The sequence below is a fragment of the Ostrinia nubilalis genome, chromosome 22, assembly GCF_963855985.1.
Source record: "Ostrinia nubilalis chromosome 22, ilOstNubi1.1, whole genome shotgun sequence".
NCBI lineage: Eukaryota > Metazoa > Arthropoda > Insecta > Lepidoptera > Crambidae > Ostrinia > Ostrinia nubilalis.
In genome coordinates this window covers 9380286-9402510 of record NC_087109.1, presented here as the reverse complement: position 1 = coordinate 9402510, position 22225 = coordinate 9380286, and the positions used below count along the sequence as shown (strand labels likewise).

Below are 22225 nucleotides of genomic sequence, written 5' to 3'. Positions count from 1 at the left end.
GAAACTCATAATGGAAGGCAAAGTCCATTTCGTCGTGTGTAAAAATTTATGGAGAACGGCGGTTTAATTGAGCTGTAAAACCCGAATAAACCCATTTGTTACTGATCCTCTCACCCCTTTATTTTGATACGTTTTAAAAATTAACGCCGAGGAAATTACATCCATCCCTCTCTAGCAAGGGGTAGCCAGTATGAGCGACAGTGACAGACAGTAACCTTGGGGAATCCGGGGTTAGCGTGTGCGTTAGTCTAGCAAATTGTTACCTAACAAATAATTATTACTAAATATCGATGCCGGCCGCTAGCTAGCAGGCCGCTACCAACCGTGCGATGTGGAAGTCATTGGGGGAGGTCTATGTTCAGCAGTGGACGTCCTGTGGCTGAAATGATGATAATGATGATGATGGAATATCGATGAATCTATTTGTTTCATAAAATTTTAATACGAGTAAGTTGAATCTAACCTAATATTTTTTCTTCCTTACGGGATGCTCTGTCTAGACAAGAAAATTAGAACACTAACTGGAGTAAGCGAGGCCGAAATATAAAATTTCAGTATCCCACCGTTACAAAGGTATTCAAGAAAATTAGATTTTAGTTTTAAGGCACGTTTTGGCTCCTATCTTATTAGATTACTTTGTATTCGGCTAGAGCTACGTAATACTTTTTTTTGGAGTAACGTTACCGCAAAATGTTCTAAAGCACCTCTAAAACTGTTAGACAAAGAATGGGTAAGTACCTACTTAATTAATTCTTCCCGTATTATCATTAAATGGTCAGAGTCATATAGTTACCATGGACCAGATTAGAGTCATGTAGTACCAAATATTGAACTTGGTTCGTCAAAACCAATAACCCAACCCAGCCAAAAAGTTCGCAACGCATAACGTAAGGGCTTTGGGTGTCACCAAATATTTGACATTGACTGTACCATAAATGAATGAATCTGTGCGCAAGGTTTTTAGGCAAAGAAGCGAAAGATACGGGGTGAACCTGTATGTGTGTGAGATTAAAAAGAATATTATGTAATCATGTTATATTTATATACAGGGTGTTAGGTAAATGGGTATATGAGCCGACACTAGCCTATGTTAACATGGTCATGTAAATGGTATGGTGAAGTCAGAAAATTGATATCTTCATTTTAATTATTTTATTTTTCATACAAATCGGATTTTATAAAATTAATTTTGTATGAAAATTAAAATGATGATATCAAATTTCTGACTTCACCATACCATTTATATGACCATGTTAACATGGGCTAGTGTCGGCTCATATACCCATTTACCTAACACCCTGTATTTTTATTTTCTAATGTACAGTCGACTTCATATCAAGCTAAGCCCTGTGGTCTTACAGTTGGAATAATCTTACATAACAAAAATATTTCTAGATATAAACATTCTACTGTTATTTTAAAAAAATCACATTACTGCACTAGTGCGATAATGCAAAAAGTATACGCACGCACGTGCAATAAGCTGCATTTTGAACTTAAAGTCGGTGCAACAAGATCCACTTTAGAAATAAGTGTATTGATAGCTACAAAAGGTGTGTTCAACTTGCGTGATGTTACTTTTCCGTTTCATTAGATTCTTATACATATTTATATACCTACAGTAACTACATTAATTTATCTAAAAAATATTTACTCGAATTTGGCGTGAGTTAACAATAAATTACATAACGGACTTTTATATTGTTTATTTTTTATTCGTATTTGAATTGAGTACCGTAAACGAACTAAAGTCACTGACATAGCCCGACGGATTAGCAAGCTGAAGTGGCAATGGGCAGGGCACATAGTACGCAAAACTGACGGCCGATGGGGCAACAAGGTTTTAAAAGTCGGCCGATGGGGCAAAAAGTGATATTATTGCAATATTTTATAGTTTAACCGCCAATAAAAACTGAATAAAAATAAAAACTTTACCGTTCCGCTATTGTCGCTTCAAAATCACATTTGGTTGAAACACACTAAGTACGCACCGGGTTTGCTACCTTTACCTACAGAGTCAATTACGAACAGTCAGCTTCAAATACTTCTTGACACCCAAAGTAGCAAAAAAAAGTTGACAACACAACCTTATTCCAATTTTAAAAAAACGGGACTATTCCCACCTCTCTTTCCCACCGTTACAACTCCTGTGTAGCCAGGATCTACAGCTTGACCACCAATAAAAACCCTACCAGTGAAGGTCAAGTTTGTCCCGGGGAAAGTTAAGTAAACTGTCATTGGACCCGCAGCGAAATTAACCAGAAGAACATAGGAGGAGTTCGAAGTTAAGATTAGACTTCCCTCTATTGCAAATCGGATGACAGGTGACAAACAAAGGCTTAGAAACTTTTAAGAAAAGACACGACCACGGACAAATTTAATATTAATTATTAATAGCACCAATTGTAACAAAATCGTGTTGCGAACTTTTTACTTTTTTTAATTGACTATTTGACTGTGTTGTGTCAATCTATGTACAGTCAGCGTCAAATAATCGTGACACCCCTAAGTGTGTCCCCGTATAGTAGCCAAAAAAAACTCAACACGTCTTTGTTACAGTTGGAATAAGGTTGTGCTGTCAACTTTTTGGCCACTTTGGGTGTCACGAACTATTTGACGCTGACTGTATCTACACATGTATTGTGTCTATCCATGTACCAGTGTACTTACACACTCGTAGGGCTAATTATGTACATGTTCGTATGGCAGGGTGTAATGTCAACCCGCCAGCGTCATGTCTCGGTGGTTAGTTCCGGTAAAAGTGCGTTCACTTTTATTACAAGAGCTCTGTGCGTGAGAGTTGGGTTGAGAACTGAGTAATAAGAATGGCGGATAGAAAAATTGAATAAAAATACAGAAAAAAAATTGACACGAAAAAAAAAGTTTGACAGCCGAATTTATTGTGTTCTTATGTAGGTACTAGGCCAGAGCCGGATTCCTGCTCATGCTAGAACTAATGTTAAAGCATGTCTACATAAGGCCTTAGTATTACGGGTTAAATTGATAATAACAATGCCAGATACTTCGCGTCCACGGTAGGGCTACGCTTCAACGTTCACAAAAAAAAAACCTTAAAACCTGAGTCAGGTATAGCAAAATCACAAACGTCTATTTCTCAGAACTACATTTCAGTAATCGGATATTTGAATCCAATGTAAGAAAATCTAAAAAATTAAGTTTTATGTTCCCGTTACTCGTACATTACATAGTCACTGGCGTCTTATTATCAGGATAAAATAAAGAGTTGCATCGCAAACTAACTATCCATCCAGTGTCAGTAGCTCAGATGGAAGAGCAGTCGGCCGGCAAGCGAAAGGTCGTGGGTTCGATTCCCACCTTAGGCAGTTCGATATTTTTCAAGTTATTTATAAAAAATAATATTTCATCCGCTATCGCCTATGACTAAACACGCGCCCTTACATATCGTGCGCGAGTGTAAGTAACAACATCTACAGCTGTTCTGATTAATGGCGTTTTCTTTTATTCGCGTAAATATCTTTCTTTCTTTCTGTCGTCGGGGTTGATGAATCTATTCGAATTACAGATGTTAAAATACCAAAGAGTCTTGCAAAAGTTGCAAATGTATAGAAAGCAGATAGAGCATTAATCTGTTAAGATATACAGTGTACACACTGTGGCCATCTTAGTTAGTTTGTAATAGGTGGACCGACGACATCATAAAGGTAGTAGGGAAGCGCTGGACGCAGGCCGCTACCAATCGATCAACATGGAAAGCATTGGGGGAGGCCTATGTTCAGCAGTGGACGTCCTATGGCTGAAATGATGATGATGAGGTGTACTTAATATTGCAAGAAACTTATTACCTCCTACTGCTGGAACACAACCATTGTTTGTTGTTATGGATGACTTAGGTATAATGGTAGACTTATAGAAATCTCTACCAACAACCAAACCGAGCAGAAAATTTGCCCCCCACTGGGAATCTAACCTGGGACCTCTTTGTCTGAGATTTTATGTCCATCAATTTAAATGGCCATAGATTAGTTATGCATACGACGCTAACAAACAAGAAGTTTTCTACTAATATTAAACGTGTAAAAGTTTGTTAGACCTGCCCTTTTATGCAAAACTACTGAACGGATTCTGAACGGTATATCAGATAATAAATGTTATAGACTTTAATTAATAACAGCATTGAGTTAATTAGCCAAATTACGATAAGTTAAACTTACTTCTTTCTTTGATAAACTAATTTTAAGGCAAAGCCGCGGGCATAACTAATTTAATAAGAGCATTCTAATTACGGCACTCAATTAATTAGTGCCTAATAGGTTCCTTTTAAAAGTTCCGCCATGATAGAGGCTTACTTATTCAATAGAGCCGAAGTTGGCGACTCCTTAGGGAACAAGGATTAGCGCCGATAGTTGGGAGTTTTCGAATTGTTTCGCGTTTGATATCTTGTGGGAGCAGCTTTCAGTTTGGTTTTACTTGGCTACACAGACATATCATAAGTCATTAATTGTCTGAGAGTCCTCCACCTGGACATGAGCTCCCCTGGCTTACCTGGAAGTCTTTAAATAGACTTCGGACGCAGGTTGGCCGTAGTAAGGACAATCTGGTCAGGTGGGGATTCTTAGATGGCTCACAAACATGGAGTGCTGGTGCGGTTTTGTTCCCCAGTCGATGAAGCACATAATGTCGTGGCTTGAGTGCCCGAACAAGTGCACGCAGGAGGATTTAATGGACGTTGTGTAGGTTTGTTGTCGATACGATAAGAAGAAGAAGATTAATTAATTAATTAATTCAAAAAACTACGAGCATTATAAAACCCTCGACTTCTTCAAGGCGAGAGTGAATGGGCACTTACAGGGCATATACTCGTATGTATCATCCTAGACTGCATCTCACATAACATCAGGTGTGATTGTAATCAAACACTCACCTGCTATGTACTGCATAAATAACTTTCTATCGTTTCTTTGTTATTTAATTTTTGAAGTTTGTTGCAACTTGCAGCCCTAAGTCAAATGTTTGTCTCAAAAGGTGGAGGAAAAATTAAGATTATGTTAATTTTTAACAATAATGTTTTGTTTGACCATTTAATAGTAAAACGAATTAGTAAATTATCTTGCCACTTTTTGCTGACAGAAAAGATCCCAAATCCTTAAAAATTTACGAATAAATGCCTTACTTATAGTACTTATAGGGAAGAAAAATGACTCAAATAATTTCAAAATCTTGAAGCATTTGTCTTTCTTCTAACAGCGTGAGACAATGGACGCAATTATCTCCAACTCCTGCTAATCCTCTTCGTTAATTAGTCTTCTATAATTAGGGCACTAGACCTTTAGGATCGGGAATAATCGTTTTAGTTCCAGAACTAATGCTAGTCTGTTCCTAGTTTTAGATAGATAACGATAGATTAATGACTAAAAATTAGGGCATTTACGCCCTTATTCACAAACATTACTATGAGGTCTCACAGTGCGCGTGGACGCACAGGGTGACACACGAACCAACCACGAGCTCTATTCAACGCTGTGCGTTCAATTTGTTGCTTCATTTACGCAAGCATCGTTTATGTATACGAGCGTTATAGTCATTAAAACAATATTATTGTAAACAGAACGCTATCTATAAAATAATGGATTCTACTAGTGATGGGATACTTACCTTATTAATTGTTGTATTTTATCTGACAGATAATAATAATATCTACTAGATTGTCAGAAACTTCGTTAGTTGGTTGAAGTAATAATGAAAAGATTGGAAGTTTAAATAACTATGTGTAATAATAATTATTGTTCTTATTGAATTTACAAAAGTATTCTCGCAGTAGGAAACAGTATGGTGGAGAGAGGGCTAGTTAGAGATGGGGTCACATCCGGAGGGTGACTTTACTACTAGGGTACTAGGCCGTAAGTCATGTATCTGTTATGTAAATATAGTTAAGAAGTCTAGATAATAAATTATCGAGTCCTACAGTTCACAGCAGACCAGCCGGGCTAGGATGCGCGCCATGATAAAATTTATCGACGATTTTAGACGACAAATGTATGAGCTTATCGAGAAAAATCGATAAAATGGCGCGATAAACGCTTATCGGGGCGCGCATCCTTGGCTTACAGGATATAGATTTTTGTTGCAAAACCGTCCTTAATACAACGTTATAGATGCCACAGTATTTAGCAAAAGCTTGATGTCTTTACAAGCTCTACGTAAAGGCTAGCCTTTCTAGATGACTGAATCTAAATATTATCCTAAAATTCACCTTTTCTCCGTCACATGTCGTATTTTCTCACAATGAAAAACGAAGTTAATCACACCTATCCATCTACATTGTGCCTGTATCATGTGTTCCCCGCAACAATATTTTATGAGGACGAAAAAACACCCTTTTTTATCGCAGAAACAAGAAAAGTTGGAGGTAGGGATGACTAATGCGTATCGATATTGGGGCGACGGGTATCGATGCTTCTCCTGACTTAATACAATCAATCCGTAAAAGGTTATGGAAATTGGAAATTGTCTTGGCAATTATTTATGGGGGGAAAACTCCACGGTGTAAGAGTCGTATCTGTATTTTTAAACGACTTCAACAAAAGGAAAAGGTGCTCAATTCTGTTGGTATTTTTAATCGGATAGTATCTTAAATACTTATTTTAATTTTTAACATTTTAATTCCCTATCTCAATTATATTATGTTACTAGCGGCCGCCCGCGACTTCGTGCGCGTGGATCTCGTTTTACCCCGCCTTCATCTATCTTACGCGGTTCAGATTTTTTCATACAAATGTTTTTTCCCGCTAACTCCCGTTCCCGTGGGAATTTTGCAATATCCTGTTGTAACTAAGCTTTAAGTTTACTAAGGTACCTGCATGCCAAATTTCAAGCATCTATCTTACGCGGTTTAGATTTTGTCATACAAATGTTTTTTCCCGCTAACTCCCGTTTCCGTGGGAATTTTGTAACTAATATCCTGTTGTAACTAAGCTTTAAGTTTACTAAGGTACCTGCATGCCAAATTTCAAGAGTCTATCTTACGCGGTTTAGATTTTTTCACACAAATGTTTTTTCCCGCTAACTCCCGTTCCCGTGGGAATTTTGCAATATCCTGTTGTAACTAAGCTTTAAGTTTACTAAGGTACCTGCGTGCCAAATTTCAAGCGTCTAACTTAAGCGGTTTAGATTTTTCATACAAAAGGATTTTCCCGCTAATTCCCGTTCCCGTGGGAATTCTTAAGTATTCTATAACCTGCCCAGGAGTATGAAGAATAATTGTACCAAGTTTCGTTAAAATCCGTCTACACTCGCGAGCAAAACTATGGAATCACTTACATGAAGTTGTTTCCACGCGATCTTGTGTACTAACGAATTTGTTAGTAACAAAAAAAGTGGCACCATTTTAAAGATTAAACTTTTACCTTTAAATTGGTACTAAATTCATTTAAATCACACCAGTATTTAAAAAGATATCGCGGCTGATGTGAAGAAGTAAGGAAAAAGACATGTATCAACTGTTTGATACGTCGCGAGTTGCGGCCCATTTACCCCCTATAAAAGCACGTGTTTTCGGATTTTTGCTTTCACACGTTGATCCATACACATCTCAGCTTCTTTTGACACTTTACCTGGGATTCTACACCTTCAGAAGCAGCACAAATCCTTGCACTATTGCAAGCAGGGCTCAGCCAGCGGGCTGTCGCATGTCAGCTCCACATAAGCCAGTCCTGGGTTTCGAAAGTTTTAAGACGCTTTCGGGAGACTAGTGGCTTTATCCCGAGACCAAGTTATGAACAGCGCCAGTGCACATCGCAGAAGGATGACCGTTTTTTCATGTCAACCTCTCTATGAAATCGTCATTTCATTGGTATCGACGTCCAGCAAGAGCTCAAAAATGTTCGTAGGATAACTGTTAGCGTGTGGACAGTTAGTCTAAGATATAAGCAATAGAATTTGACTCCAAAAAGACCTGCCACAGGCTCGAAACTGACGGCAGGTCACCGATAAGCACGCTTTCAATTTGCTCGTTCACATCTCGATGGGAAGTCGAGCAAGCCACCCCCATAAGCCACTGTTTCAGCGAACCAGCACTGCACAAATCGCTCCCCAGGCTGCCTATAGACCCGACCTCTTCAACTGCTGCACTGCAAACACAGTCTGCATTCTTCGGAGAACAAAACTCGCCTCCATTACTCGCCTACCCATCAAAATAAGTGCGAGTTAATTGAAAGCGTGCTTGTCGGTGACCTGCCGTCAGTTTCGAGCCTGTGGCAGGCCTTTTTGGAGTCAAATTCTATTGCTTATATCTTAGACGATCTGTCCACACGCTAACAGCTATCCTACGAACATTTCTGAGCTCTTGCTGGACGTCGATACCACTCAAATGATGATTTCATAGAGAGGTTGACATGAAAAAACGGTCATCCTTCTGCGATATGCACCGGCGCTGTTCAGAACTTGGTCTCGGGATAAAGCCACTAGTCTCCCGAAAGCGTCTTAAAACTTTCGAAACCCAGGACTGGCTTATGTGGAGCTGACGTGCGAGAGCCTGCTGGCTGAGCCCTTCTTGCAATAGTGCAACGATTTGTGCTGCTTCTGTAGGTGTAGCATCCCAGGTAAAGTGTCAAAAAAAGCGGAGATGTGTATGGATCAGCGTGTGAAAGCAAAAATCCGAAAACACGTGTTTTATAGGGGGTAAGTAGGCCGCAACTCACGACGTATCAAACAGTTGATACATTTCTTTTTCCTTACTTCTTCACATCAGCCGGGATATCTTTTTAAATACCGTTGTGATTTAAATGAATTTGGTATCAATTAAAAGGTAAAAGTTTAATCTTTAAAATTGTGCCACTTTTTTTGTTACTTACAAATTCGTTAGTACACAAGATCGCGTGGAAACAACTTCATATAAGTGATTCCATAGTTTTGCTCGCGAGTGTAGTAGTTTTTGTTTCTATAAGGAACATACAGACAGACAGACAGACAGACAGACAAAAATTTTACTGATTGCATTTTTGGCATCAGTATCGATCACTAATCACCCCCTGATAGTTATTTTGAAAATATATTTCATGTACAGAATTGACCTCTCTACAGATTTATTATAAGTATAGATATAGATAACAGTGATGAATAGTCTTGAATAGTAGTAGTTTTTTGTAATAGCACAAATTACTAATTAGTTACTGTAGTAATAGTTTTTGTCGAACTAAGTAGTGACTTTATTCCGTGATCTATGCAATAAAAAAAAATTGAAGCAGCGAAATAAGGAATCATTTGACACTTGCTATCGCATATTGTCGTTAACGAAATGACACAAATTGATCCACTTTTTCTTTATTTATTTCATGGATTAGAATAAACCATAAAATGTAGCATTATGTACACCACTTATTTTAGGGTCTATCATAGTAGTTACGATATGGAAACACCGCAATGTTTTTTCCAGCAGTCGATAAAAAATAACGATGTTTTAAATCAAGGCGCATCCCTATTCCTCCTGGAACGCAACCCGGTGTTTGATTGAAGCTAACATAACAATACAACTGAGCTATACATAGTATGGGCTTGGTAGCATGGCAAAATATTAGGTAACTTACCTACGAAATTGCCAAATGTTTTTACCTTTTATTACCTACTTATTTGAGTGTTACTCTATGGACTGACGATCTAATGAAGGTCGCGGGAAGCTCTGCAGGACCGGTCAGTGTAGAAATTCTTAGGAGAGGCCTTTGTCCAGCTGTGGACGTCATTTGGTATAAAACAAACCTTATTTTCACATCTTCCACTCACTTACAAATCTTTACACACAAAGGGCCTAATTACAAAAACGTTAAACACACGTTGAACACTTGTTTAAAATCACTAAATATCTATTGCTATATGCGTTTAACTTTTTGTAATAACACTGAAAATGTCTACGATTTTAATATAAGTAGCTATTGTGAAGTGAGCGATTCTACTTATCCATTACCTTTAGAACAAAAAGGTAAACGAAACGGACAAGAAACAAATCCTATCAAAGCCCGTATTTATCATATCCCCAATTTGAAGAAAAACGGACGAATCTTCCAAATAAATCCCATATTTTTCTTTACGAGACCAAATAAGTAATTTTATTTGGATATTAGATTAGATTCAATATTTGATATTAAGTTGAGATCAAAGCAATGTATTCTGTTTTGAACATGATATTTAATTAACTGAAATGATTCTGATACAAGATTTACTTACTTTTTGATATTGTTTTTAGTAGATAACTAGCGGACTTCGTACGCGTGGATCTCATTTTACCCCCTTAGGGGTTGAATTTTGCAAAATCCCGTCTTAGTGAGCACCTACGTTCTAAAAGGAACCCCCATGCAAAATTTGAGACTTCTAGCATTTGTCACAAAATAAACTTAAAACTTCATATCATTAAGTCTCATTTTCGTTTGTTCCAGTATCAGCCCTGCCGAACCCGACGGCCAGCGACGACGACGACGACGAAGACGACACCACGCCGCAGAGTCGCGCCGACGCCGACGATGACGGCCGAGTGTATAAAAACCCGCGGAATTCGCCGTCGGCGCAGTGTCCGAGGGACGAAGAGCAGGCTACTATGCTGGCAAGTATTCCCCTTATGACCCCATAATAATAAGTACTAAAATGGCTTGGACGGATGCATAACAGACCATAGACAAAGTGACGAGAAAGAGAAAAACAGAGAGGGATAGTTTGAGCAACTCACCGTCGAGGAGCACATCACTATGCTGCTTGAGGGACAAACTTGACCTTCACTGGTTGGGTTTTTATTGGCGGTCAAGCTGTAGATCCTGGCTACACAGGAGTTGCAGTGGTGGGAAAGAGAGGTGGGAATAGTCCCGTATCACTATGCTGCTGGTCTGTCGTTTTTTATCCACAACGGGGAGGCTCTTGGCATGCATCTCACCTGATGGAAAGTGACGTTCAGGCCGAAGGTGGAAACGAGCTTCACCCAGAATCCTCACAGAGTAACTGGTTATCGTACCTCCAACTGCTGGAACATACAATCATCTTGGGTTTATTAACCCATGTTACATAGTATTATCAGTGTATGTGTAAATGATGATAATGGTCTTTACCTATCATAATTATCACACAGTAATTAAGTAAATACTTATAGGTATTATAGGCAACAGTATTAACTACCCATTGCCGGTCATGTCGTCTCGTTCTATCGCAAATAATCACCTTTGATAAGAGCGAGAGCAAAATTGAAAATGGATAATTAACACTGTGGCCGATAGTACTACCTCTACCTCTATGGTGAATAGAAAGGAATTTAAATTACTTGAACACAATACTGGCCTGACTATGATATACGTATTATGGCAGGTGTTTTAAACTGTCCTAAGGCAACATTAGTCAAACATTGTCCTAGGTAAACTGAACTTTAGATACTACTCGACTTCAATGTACAGATGGTAGCAGGGACATCAAGTTATGATAACTTATACAGTAGTAATACGGACGAATTTTCAATAGAGTGTATGGTCTTCTGTGCTGTGGCTGTACTTCGCACACCTTCAAAGCTACCCTCAAACCACCTACATATTATTTCAAAGTCCAGTAAAAGTACAAGGTGCAAAGGAATGAAATGTAAATTATTCCATTTTGACACCTATAATGGAAAGTGATAATCAGGACGAAGGTGATAGGGAGCTTTATTAGGAGTCCTCAACCACACAGGAATAGCTTCTTACCACCTACTACTGACGAACCATCACACTCACAATATAACTTTGTTATGGCGATAGATAGATCGTGGTCGTTACTAGCCAGGCGGACTTAGAACAAACCATACAACTAAGTAAAAAAAATTCCCCCCTCTGGTCATCAAGCCTGAAACCTCTGGAAAAAGGTGTTCCACCAGTAGACCGCAAAGATGGTTAGGCAGATGTCAGTATCATTGGGCTATTGTCGCCTGTTTTATTGACATTTAAATTGTATTCCAGGGCCAGAAGTGTCTCCGCAAGTGCTCATCAGACGAAGACTGCAAGAGCAAGAAGAAGAAGTGCCTCTGCGACGGAGCCTGCGGGATGTCCTGCATCAAACCAGGTCAGTACGTTAAGATAATTACTTTTCGCGCAACAAGAGTGCGTTAAGACAATTACTTTAGTGATATAGGTCTCGCAGCGAGAGTTGAGCCGATCAACACGAGCGAAGATTTGTATCTGTATACGCTTGTCGCGCAGATGTCTTGCGTATTCTGACTGATTTGTGTGTTCTGAATTCAAATATTACATCAGTCTGAGTATGCATTCGCTTCAACTTTCGTTGCATTCGTTGTTGCGTTGTCCTTCGTCGTTTTTCTGAATGCGTATCCGTATACGCATACGAAACATTTGAGTGTTTTATAATCCGCTCTTATAGAAAATATTTCAATTAAGTCTAATATAATAACAATGGAACGGCGGACTTGTTTGTATAAAAATATATTGAACATGTTTCCATTTTTGTCCCACGGACCAATATTAGTTGATCACGGGTTACTTTATTTGTCATGTTACGAAATACAAAAGGGATAAATACCTTTTTTCGTAGCAAAATATTGTGTTGCAAGAATAAAAGAAAAGAAAAATCTCTCGCAAAATAGGTATCCAAGAACAAACAGTGAAATAAAGATTTTATCAGTAAGCTCTCTAATGCAATATACCTATCTACGTTATTCAAAAATTCATTGACATTATTTATCCTTGAAACCCAATTTATTTTTAACTGAAAGTCATTCTTTAACTTGCTTGAAATCACTGGCTATAAATATCATGTATACCTACTTACGTCCTACATAAAAAATAAAAACATTATTTTAAAAACCTAAGTGGCTAGTTGGACTCGTTTTAACATTAATATGCATGCGATAATAACGCGCATGGAGGCAAAGGGTGACACACGAACCAATCACAGAGCTCTTTCCAACGCTGTGCGTTCGATTCGCTGCTTCACTTAAGCAAGCATCGTTTGTAAATACGGGTGTTAATCCCCTCTATAAAAATCTACGTCTTTAACATAACAATCCCAACAACTGTCTATGTAGGTATTCGAAGTCTATAAACGAAGCAATGCCCGAAAATTGCATTTCATCGTTTTCCTTGTCAGCAAAAATTACGTATTTCATTGGTGTTTTAACAAGAAAGTCCCTTGGAAATACTCTGTTCCCGAAACAATACCCTCTCATACTCCGGAGGCAATTCGATACACAAATGGACTTATTTTCATAATGGCTTCTCAGAGTGAATTCGCTGGCGAGATGCGATTGTGAGTAATAAAGAGCTTAGGGAAACAATACGTGAAGAAAACGAAATAAGAAAGTACTGAAACAAAAATAGACTTCTTGGCGGGATAAAAAAACGAAAAACAATCGGTTCGGAAAAGAAGAAAAAAATTGAAAATCCTGGCCACAAGAACTTTAATAAAAAAAGAAAAATAAATAGGTACGTAATTCTTTTTTGGCGTTGACCGCAATCGCACCTGGTGTTAAGAGTAGGCGCACACCGTTGATTTTTCGTCTTTCAATAGTTTAATCGGGCAGTTGATCAGCATGGGCATGTATGGGAGTGCGCACACTACGCCGATTCGATTTGGCCGATGCTTCATACGATTCAAAATCGGGCACAACTATCGGCCAAGTGTGCGCCTACTAAGTGTTAATCTCCATCTAAAACCACTAAATGGATAACTCAATTTCTTCGAAGAATTAAATTAATACTTCTTAGTTCCCGAAATTAGATCGCTTGAATTTTTTTTGTAATTGGCTAGGGAAAAGCTAATAAGGAAAAAGGTGGAATAATTCGTTTGTGAAAAATGTTAGTTTCATTAAGAGTTTATTTCCGAAAGTTCGTATTTGTACGAAGAATTAAGGCTGAGTTGCACCACTTAAATTTGATCGTAACTATAACGATAACCGGTGTTTTTTGTATGGAGTTTAACAGATTTTTGACGTTTGTCAAAGTTAAAGTAAGATGGTGCAACCCAGCCTAAGAGTATTGTTAAAAATCTTAAGAGATTACCGAAAAAAGTTTTATTGTAAACGCTAATTTGTCGATATTTTTTCGTGAAAAACTGGCCAAAACACTTTTTCACGATGTTATTTTTACCTCACTACTTTTTTACCGTACTTCCTTATATTTTTACCTCTTTTATTTCAAGCAAATGAATAAACTTATGTATTGAGGCCACGCGTGTAGCACGCTCGAATGCAAGTCTTCTTTTATAATAAGCTGAGATTTACTGAAAGAAACATAGGGTTGTCACTTTTGATTTGAAAAAAGCTCGCTGCAGTCTTATCAAAATTTTATAGGTTTTTGATTGTTAGCTTATGTGATGTTTCTCATGTAGGTAGGTAAAGTGAGTAAATATTGCTTAATACCAAATACTACTAGTTACATAATACTGGTCGAAAAAGTTTGAAAGATGGATGTTTATTACTTACTTCCTCAAACAAAACCACGAAACTCTATAATGTTATTATTATACATCAGAAAAGCTTTGGTTGCTTTTCACAATTCTCGTGTCTCGTGTTTGTAACAAAATTTCCCCGAAACGACTGAATCGATCCTTATAACATTTTGTGTGTTTAGGCAGTAGGTCTGACAGTACGTAAACTTTTTTTCATGCCCCTAGGTTCAAACCACGTTTGCTGGGTCAGCTAGTCTAGTATAGTTCTAGCAACTCACGAAGCTTTACTTGTGTGTGTACGTGTACATGCACATAACGATAGTGTCAAAAAAAAGACTATCAAAACTTTTGAAAAACGAACAGTAGCGAGCCACCACACATGTAAAGCTCACTCGCCTTTGTGAATTACAACAACTTGACTTATGGTCCTATGTCCCCTAGATGGGGCAGAGGGCGTCCACAACAGTCCTCCATCTCGTTCGGTCTTGAGCTTCTCGCTTGATCTCGCTCCAGGTCTTGCCGATCTTCTTCGCCTCGTCCGCTACAGTGCGCCGCCAAGTTTGCCTGGGTCGACCACGTTTGCGTTTTCCTTGGGGATTCCAATCCAGAGCCTGCTTAGGGATGTGATCGGGGTCCCTTCGGAGAGTGTGGCCAATCCAGTTCCACTAGCGGCGCTTGATCTGCTGCTGAATTACAACAACCATAATATAAAATGATTTTTACATCGCAGTGGCAGCCCTAGGAATGCCTCCATTCAGCCTGTCTTTTGAAGCTTCTGAAAGCGTAGGTGCGTGACCTCGTCAAACATTCAAAGGGATCTACTTTGCACTCGCTACATTGCAGGGTTCCGTAGGTACCTAGAGGGTGCCAAGGGACCTTTTACTTAACTGCCACTGTCTGTCTATTAGTATCGTTCTGCCTTTCCGTATTATCGACTGTACTTAACAATGAACGAGGAAAAATATCAAACCTGGGGAATTTCTAAACTATACGGCCTTTTTAGAGGCCAAATCCTCATTTGTCTAACTTAAATTAGTGAAGCCCGTACTCCTGTAGTAAAAACTAAATAACGTCATAATGCATGATGATGATGAAAAATTTCTTAATAGAAAAAAATGAACGGCTCATATACAAAAAACATGTTGTATTGCATATTTATTTCTACATGATTTAAGAAGGTATTGCAAGGTAATAAACATAGTATTGAATCTTGTGAGATGGTAATGGATGTGCATCTGAACTCGCACTTGCCTCAATTTTATTAATAGAAAATAGAATAGAATAGTTTTTTTCATTTGAAGGAAAGGTATACAAGCAGGCAAGACACAGGTACAGTCGCGGAATGAAAAGGTTCGTCACCTTAGTGTCGGTTTTCGCTTGCACTAGGTACTGTAAGAATCAAACCTGCCAACATAACAGTGCAAGAAACAGTGCTGCTAACATTAAAATAAATGTGACGTTTGCTAACGAATAAGGTTTTGCTTGTTTATTTTTCTATCCCATCAGTGCAATGCAATGATGACATTGACCAATTGACAATAGTTTTTTTTATTTAATAGAAACAATAATGGCAGGTTGAACCAACAAGAAGGTTTTAGTTTACAATCATAATAATCTTCTTGACAAGATAAATCGTCAAACAACTTTGATCTGAATAATTTTGAACTTTACTGACAAACAGTTAAAGATTATTTTCTCTAACTCGAGATTATTCTGTTACATAGTTTCAAAAGGTAACATGTGCTCGCGATTCGTTGAAGGAATCAATTTGAAAACTGACGAACCTTTTCATTCCGTGACTGTACATAATAAAAGAGATAAAAAAACAAATGGATTCCAAAAAAGAGCTGCAAAAAGTAGAAAATTAATTGCGTGTTTAAAAAAGTGGATTATTAAGATTTATTTATTAGATCTAATAAATTCCAATAAATATCATAGCCACTTTAGGCTACATAATGGTTGCTCCCGCGGCCGGTAGGTACGCAATTTTATTCATCTTCCTGATGATAAAAAGGGCTACATAATGGTTTTATCTAATGCCTTTCCAAGCCTCAGCTGGCCTTGGCGACCATGTTGAAAGGAGGCAAGAGGTGCTCGACCTCCGGCCTCTTTGCATATTTTACCAGCGCCCTCTTTAACAATCTAGGTCTTCAGGTAGGCCTGAAAGAATGTGGGGCGGTGTTTGATGGACACTGAAAACGACTAAGATGTCGATTATGAGAGAAACAGAGGGTGGAGATCACATATTATATGGATTAGAGTAGATACAGCAAGTTGATCGTCAAAGCGTGCCATTCCGATATGTCCAAATGGACATACATGGTCGAGTGATGTTCATGTAATCCGATTACAACAATCGGTTACGATGATTTTACGAGGACAGTAGTACGAACACGGTAGAAAGAAGAAATTATTTACGGATTGAGAATTGTAATTAACAGCACAAGTAACACATAATTAATTAGAATAAAGTAGCAGTAGAAGAAGTATAAAGTAGCATTGTTTTTAATACATATCCTGCGATGTACTCTTAAGAGTTAAAACCATGGTCCCTGTATGTGGTGCACTCATACCGATGCCAAGGAATCGTACTTACTCATAACAAAAAGACACACACTGATCCATGTATTCATGCACTTGACAAATTTTTATCTTGAAACGCTGGTAGGGTAAAAAAAATAACGAGATTTGACGATTTGTAAGAATTAATTTATTTAAAAAGGTGTTTTTAAATAAAGATTACTAATTTTAAAAGATTACAAAGGTAAATAAAGATGTTTTTGGTTTTGTATTTAACAAATTATCAGTTTTATCGGAATTAATTAATTTTCGAATCGAGTCACACGATATCTTTCGATGACTTTGCGAATGCAGTACGATGATACGATTATTTTTACGTTGCGGCAATCACTAAAATTCGCTAAAATGACACTAATGACGTTTAAAAAGTGGCACGCTCGGCTTCATACAATTTTTTTCACATGCTGCATCTATCCATATCTGTGGTGGAGATGGTATAATAATATGTAGATCGCTGCTCTTTTAATCTTGTTGCTCGTTTTTCGAGTAAGCAGTAATTATTAGTACACGCTACTAAATTAATCAAAAGATTAGTGCAATTTTTCGAAATTGTAAAAATTATGGATTGGATTCCTAAACTTCATGTTATTTTAGATACTTATATCTCACACTTAACATTCTTAGCGTTTGGCTTTTGACAGAGGCTAGTAAAAAGCCTTCAGCTTCTCCAAAGCTTTCTATTACCGTCTGTAGGCTACCACCATGGTGCTGTAAGGTCCCAAGACCAGCTATCCGGCATTCCACCTTGTTGCTTGTCTCATCTACTTTTTCCTTTCCATACTAGTCTGAGACGCTGATGTTCCTCAGTTCAAGTCACTAGTTGGCTCTAGTTTTCCACCTTTTCACACAGTATATGTATAGTTGTTGAATTCACGAAGGTGAGTGAGCTTTACATGTGTGCTGGCTCGCTAGTGTGCGTTTTTCAAAAGTTTTGGTAGAAATTACACTATCATTATGTGCACGTACACGTACACACACAAGTAAAACTCACTCGCCTTCGTGAGTTGCAAAAACTATAATAATAATATGGCCAGTCCATTTACATTTCTATTACCATAAAATCTGCCTATAAATCAGCCTAAACAAAAAACATTGCACCGAAATGTTTACCACGCATTAATTAATCCTATTCCAAACAAGAGTGATTAATGGAATTGCTGAGTCGTTTGTTAACACTTACACAGCATTACTGGAATACTGAAGTTCCCAACGAGCAATTTGTACGGACGTTATTTGCAACAGCGCGGGATTTAGTTGGAATTTTTATTGGAATGGAATAATGGAGCGGTGAAATGCGATTTTAAGGCGGCGAGACAAATGATAATGGTTGGAGCTTGTTTTAGTTAGTGTTTTTACTATTTAATGAGTTTAGTTAGGGCGTCATTGGTGTTTTTGGAATATCTAATGGAAATAAATTCCAAAATAATGGAATAATGCAATAATACATGGGTGAAATGGAAATGATAACAATAAAAGTAGGTATCTTCAGTCACCACGTACATAAGCAAAATGTCGTAAGTTTCACATGTATTATGTAGTTTATTTTCAACTGAAAAATCATAGATAAGTAGTCTAACACAATGGACTCTACCAAACCCTTAACTTTCTTATTAACATAACTTTAAAGACGAATATTTTAACTACTTTAATGAGTATTTTAAAACATTTCTATTAAAACCCAACAAATTTCTGCACATTCGACACCTGACCCTTATTTGACCAGTAACTGGCAACTTACACATAATACGAGAGAAATGTATTTTTACCCATCTATACTTCTAGTATACTAATATTAAAAATGCGAAAGTAACTCGGTCTGTCTGTCTGTGTGCCTGTCTTGCTTTCACGTCTAAACCACTAAACCGATTTTGATGAAATTTGGCATAGAGATAGTTTTATCCCGGTTTTTGAAACAGGGACGCGCGCGTTAAAGTTTTTCTGTGACAGACAAAATTCCACGCGGGCGAAGCCGCGGGCGGAAAGCTAGTATTGAAATAAAACATTCCAATTCTCACAAAACATATCGGTGAGAGATGCTACCTACATTTCCCATGAGAAGTCCCACCTTACCTTTTACCCATCTCACCTGGTATTTGATGGCCTATTTAGTAAGTCACGAACTGGGTCGCGATGCGTGCCCTTGGCCTACAATCGGAAAAGGATCCAAGTGAAGTGCTGTTCTATGTACCTACATAAAGGTTTGGAGATGAAAGAACTTGTTCTCCAGGGGAGACAGGGGAAAGGTTACAGTGTAGATGTTGATTTTTATCCAGGGGAGACAGGGGAAAAGAGGGTTGTATAGATGTTGATTGTTCTCCAGGGGAGATAGGGGAAAAGAGGATGTAGATGTTGAAGTGCGTAGGAGGAAGGTGTAGTCTACACTTCTACACTAATTAAAAACTAAAAAGATTTGATTATTTGTTTGTATTGAATGGGCTACGAAACTACCAAACAGATTTGAAAAATTCTTTCACTATAAGAACCCTAGATTATTTCTGATGAACATAGCTATGAACATAGTTTATTATACATATTATTGTACGACGATAACTAATGTTTATGTATTAGTTTCTGTGAAGCTGTTATTGTCTAACTTGCAATCTACATATTATAGTAATATTATGTTTGAGTGGGTACCTAGATGGACGGTTCTTACTAATTTCTGCTCAGATTTTGATTAAACTTTATTACTTTTAATCACAATGGATAAACTCTTCGCCCTGCATCTAGGTTAGATGCTGATGATCAGGTCGAAGGTAGCGAACTACACCCGGAGTCTTCGTCTACAGATAAACTGACTTTCTTACCTCCAACTGCCGAAACACAACAATGCTGTTAACATTTTCGTGCTGGTGACGGGCTTGACAAAAGACGTGGTAGCCAGCCAGACAGTATACATTAACGTTTTATACAAAGCTTAGCGATTACAAATGAGTCTAAAATTGTAGTCTCATCCCATTTGAAATACAGCCCGCATCACCGCACATTTGTAGGAGTATTCACCCTTTTACTAGTCAGCAGAAATCAGTGATATCACAAAATAACATTGAATTATTCATGTTAGACCGCTTATCTTCGTTTTATGTAAACGCCTCGATTATACGCCTTGAATATTTATATTCGGGAATAAAAGTATAATGGAATTTGTGGCAGAAGTCCCACTGCTTACTGAATTTTTTAAGTCAATTTAATTACACGTTCACTAAAAAATAGGTTAAAAATAATGTATATCTAGCGGCCGCCCGTGACTTCGTACGTGTGGATCCCGTATTCCCGTTTTACCCCCTTAGAGGTGGAGTTTCGTAAAATCCTTTCTTATCCTACGTCATAACATCTACCTGCATGCCAAATTTCAGCCCGATCCGTCAAGTGGTTTGGGCTGTGCGTTGATAGATCACTATGTCAGTCAGTCAGTAATAAATGCCCTGTAAGTGATTAGGCAATTACAGGGCAGATATGTACCATCCTAGACTGTATCTCACTTAACACCATATTAGGAACTTATCCCTCAGATAAACTACAAAAAAATTTCTATCACAGATAGAGATGCTTGTCAAAGTCACCGGTAGTTATAATTATAAAGCATTAAAAAGGTATAATGTCAGATAGCTATCTGAAACTTTAACTTACTGTTTAATTGAAGATGACATCCTAATAGTCGATAAAATACTTTAACTAGCAGCCTTTATTCTCGTCCTCTCTAGTGAGCGTGTTAAAAAAATGTATAAAAATTTTTGTTCCTAAACGTTTCCGCTAGGGGCGCTGTACAATCCGTCATACAATTAATGTAATTTTTTACGCGCTCACTCACACTAGGCCCTTAGATAGCTATTTGAAACCTTATCTGATGAAATTTCTTCTAAGGCTACTGAATGTGCCTGTCGTATTAAAGACTGCATATTCACAGGCTGAGTCTGAGCCGCTTCACGGTACAACACGCCGTTGAATGTGCCCCAGTCTCCTCGCGGTCTCGACTTGTCCCGGTATTGTTCTAGATGAATAATGTATTCAATTTCCGACGTCGAATCGTAATAATTTTGGGAAAATATTTAAGGCTTAATTTTAACGGTTACACCATATTTAACAAACTCCATACAAAAAACACCGATTATGGTTATGGTGACGGTTATAGAAAGGTGGTGCAACTCAGCCTAACAAATATAGCTGCTAGAATCTCTATTACAAAATCTGTGAAACTGCCTACTGTCGTCGTTTATCTGACAGATAAATGTTGCTGATATGCTATCAGGGACTTTACCAACAAGTGGTAAAAGATCCACAAAGTTATAGTTTATCTGATGATAATAATTTAAAAGAAAAAAAACTTGTAGTTTATTTGTCAGAGACAAGTTTTTAATTTCTAAGTAAAACTTATCAGCAGGTAGTAAAACGGTCTTAAGACAACTTAAGTCTATTACACTTTTATTATTTAAATTTTAAAGCGTAAACATCATGTTCAGTGTTGACAATAGTATACAGTCATAATGAGATGCTAGATGACAAAATAACAATTACTGCTATCTCCAAGCTGGAGCTAATTCACTCGCACTTCGAAACTTGTGGAACTTGGCTCGTATTCATAAGCTCGTGTAAGTTTCACGGCTGTCATGCTTTATTAAATAACAACTTTTACACCGTCTTTTGTTAGTATTTGTTTTACCTTATACTCGTACATACGGGCACTAACTTATTTTATACAGCTTCTTGTAATAACTTACCCCAAACGTGCAAATAGTGGCTTGATTACGAATAAACCATGAAGCTAGTTTAATAAATAACTGTAAAGTCTAAAAGAATATAAAAGTATAAACACGAGTATACCTACATTATAATTGTAAAAGCCTTGAGATTTTTCTATAAATCTAAAATCACACACTAAAATTATCATCGTAAACGAGAGACTGCTAACAAATATTAATTTGGCTTTAGTGTCGCAACGTTATTATGAATTTGATATTTGACACATAAATTGAATAGCTCCACACACACTCAACACACTAGAGGCAGATGAAGATGGCTTACATAATTACCCCTTACTAATAAAACTTACACGCTCGTTGAACAGTGTTTTAAAGTGACGTTTAGTATGAAATGTCATTTTAAAACAGTGTTCAACAACTGTTGAACTTTTTATTAGTAAGGGGGTTAGTGGTTATATATTTTATAATCTTCCTGCTATGATGTGTGATACTTTTATGATTTCGTCGGTCCACTTTGTGGGTGGACGTCACACGCTGCATTTTTCTGTATGCGGCCTCCACTC

The 22225-nt window shown here is 37.7% G+C and overlaps 1 protein-coding gene across 1 annotated transcript in view; it reads left to right on the top strand.

The window, feature by feature from the left end:
- The window catches only part of LOC135082816 (protein lev-9-like), a 118751-nt gene that overhangs the window by 50571 nt on the left and 45955 nt on the right, over positions 1–22225 (top strand). Inside the window, exons 2-3 of the mRNA XM_063977578.1 lie at positions 10407–10570; positions 11940–12042. Of these exons, the coding sequence (XP_063833648.1) occupies positions 10407–10570; positions 11940–12042 (267 nt within the window). The remainder of the gene's footprint in view (positions 1–10406; positions 10571–11939; positions 12043–22225) is intronic.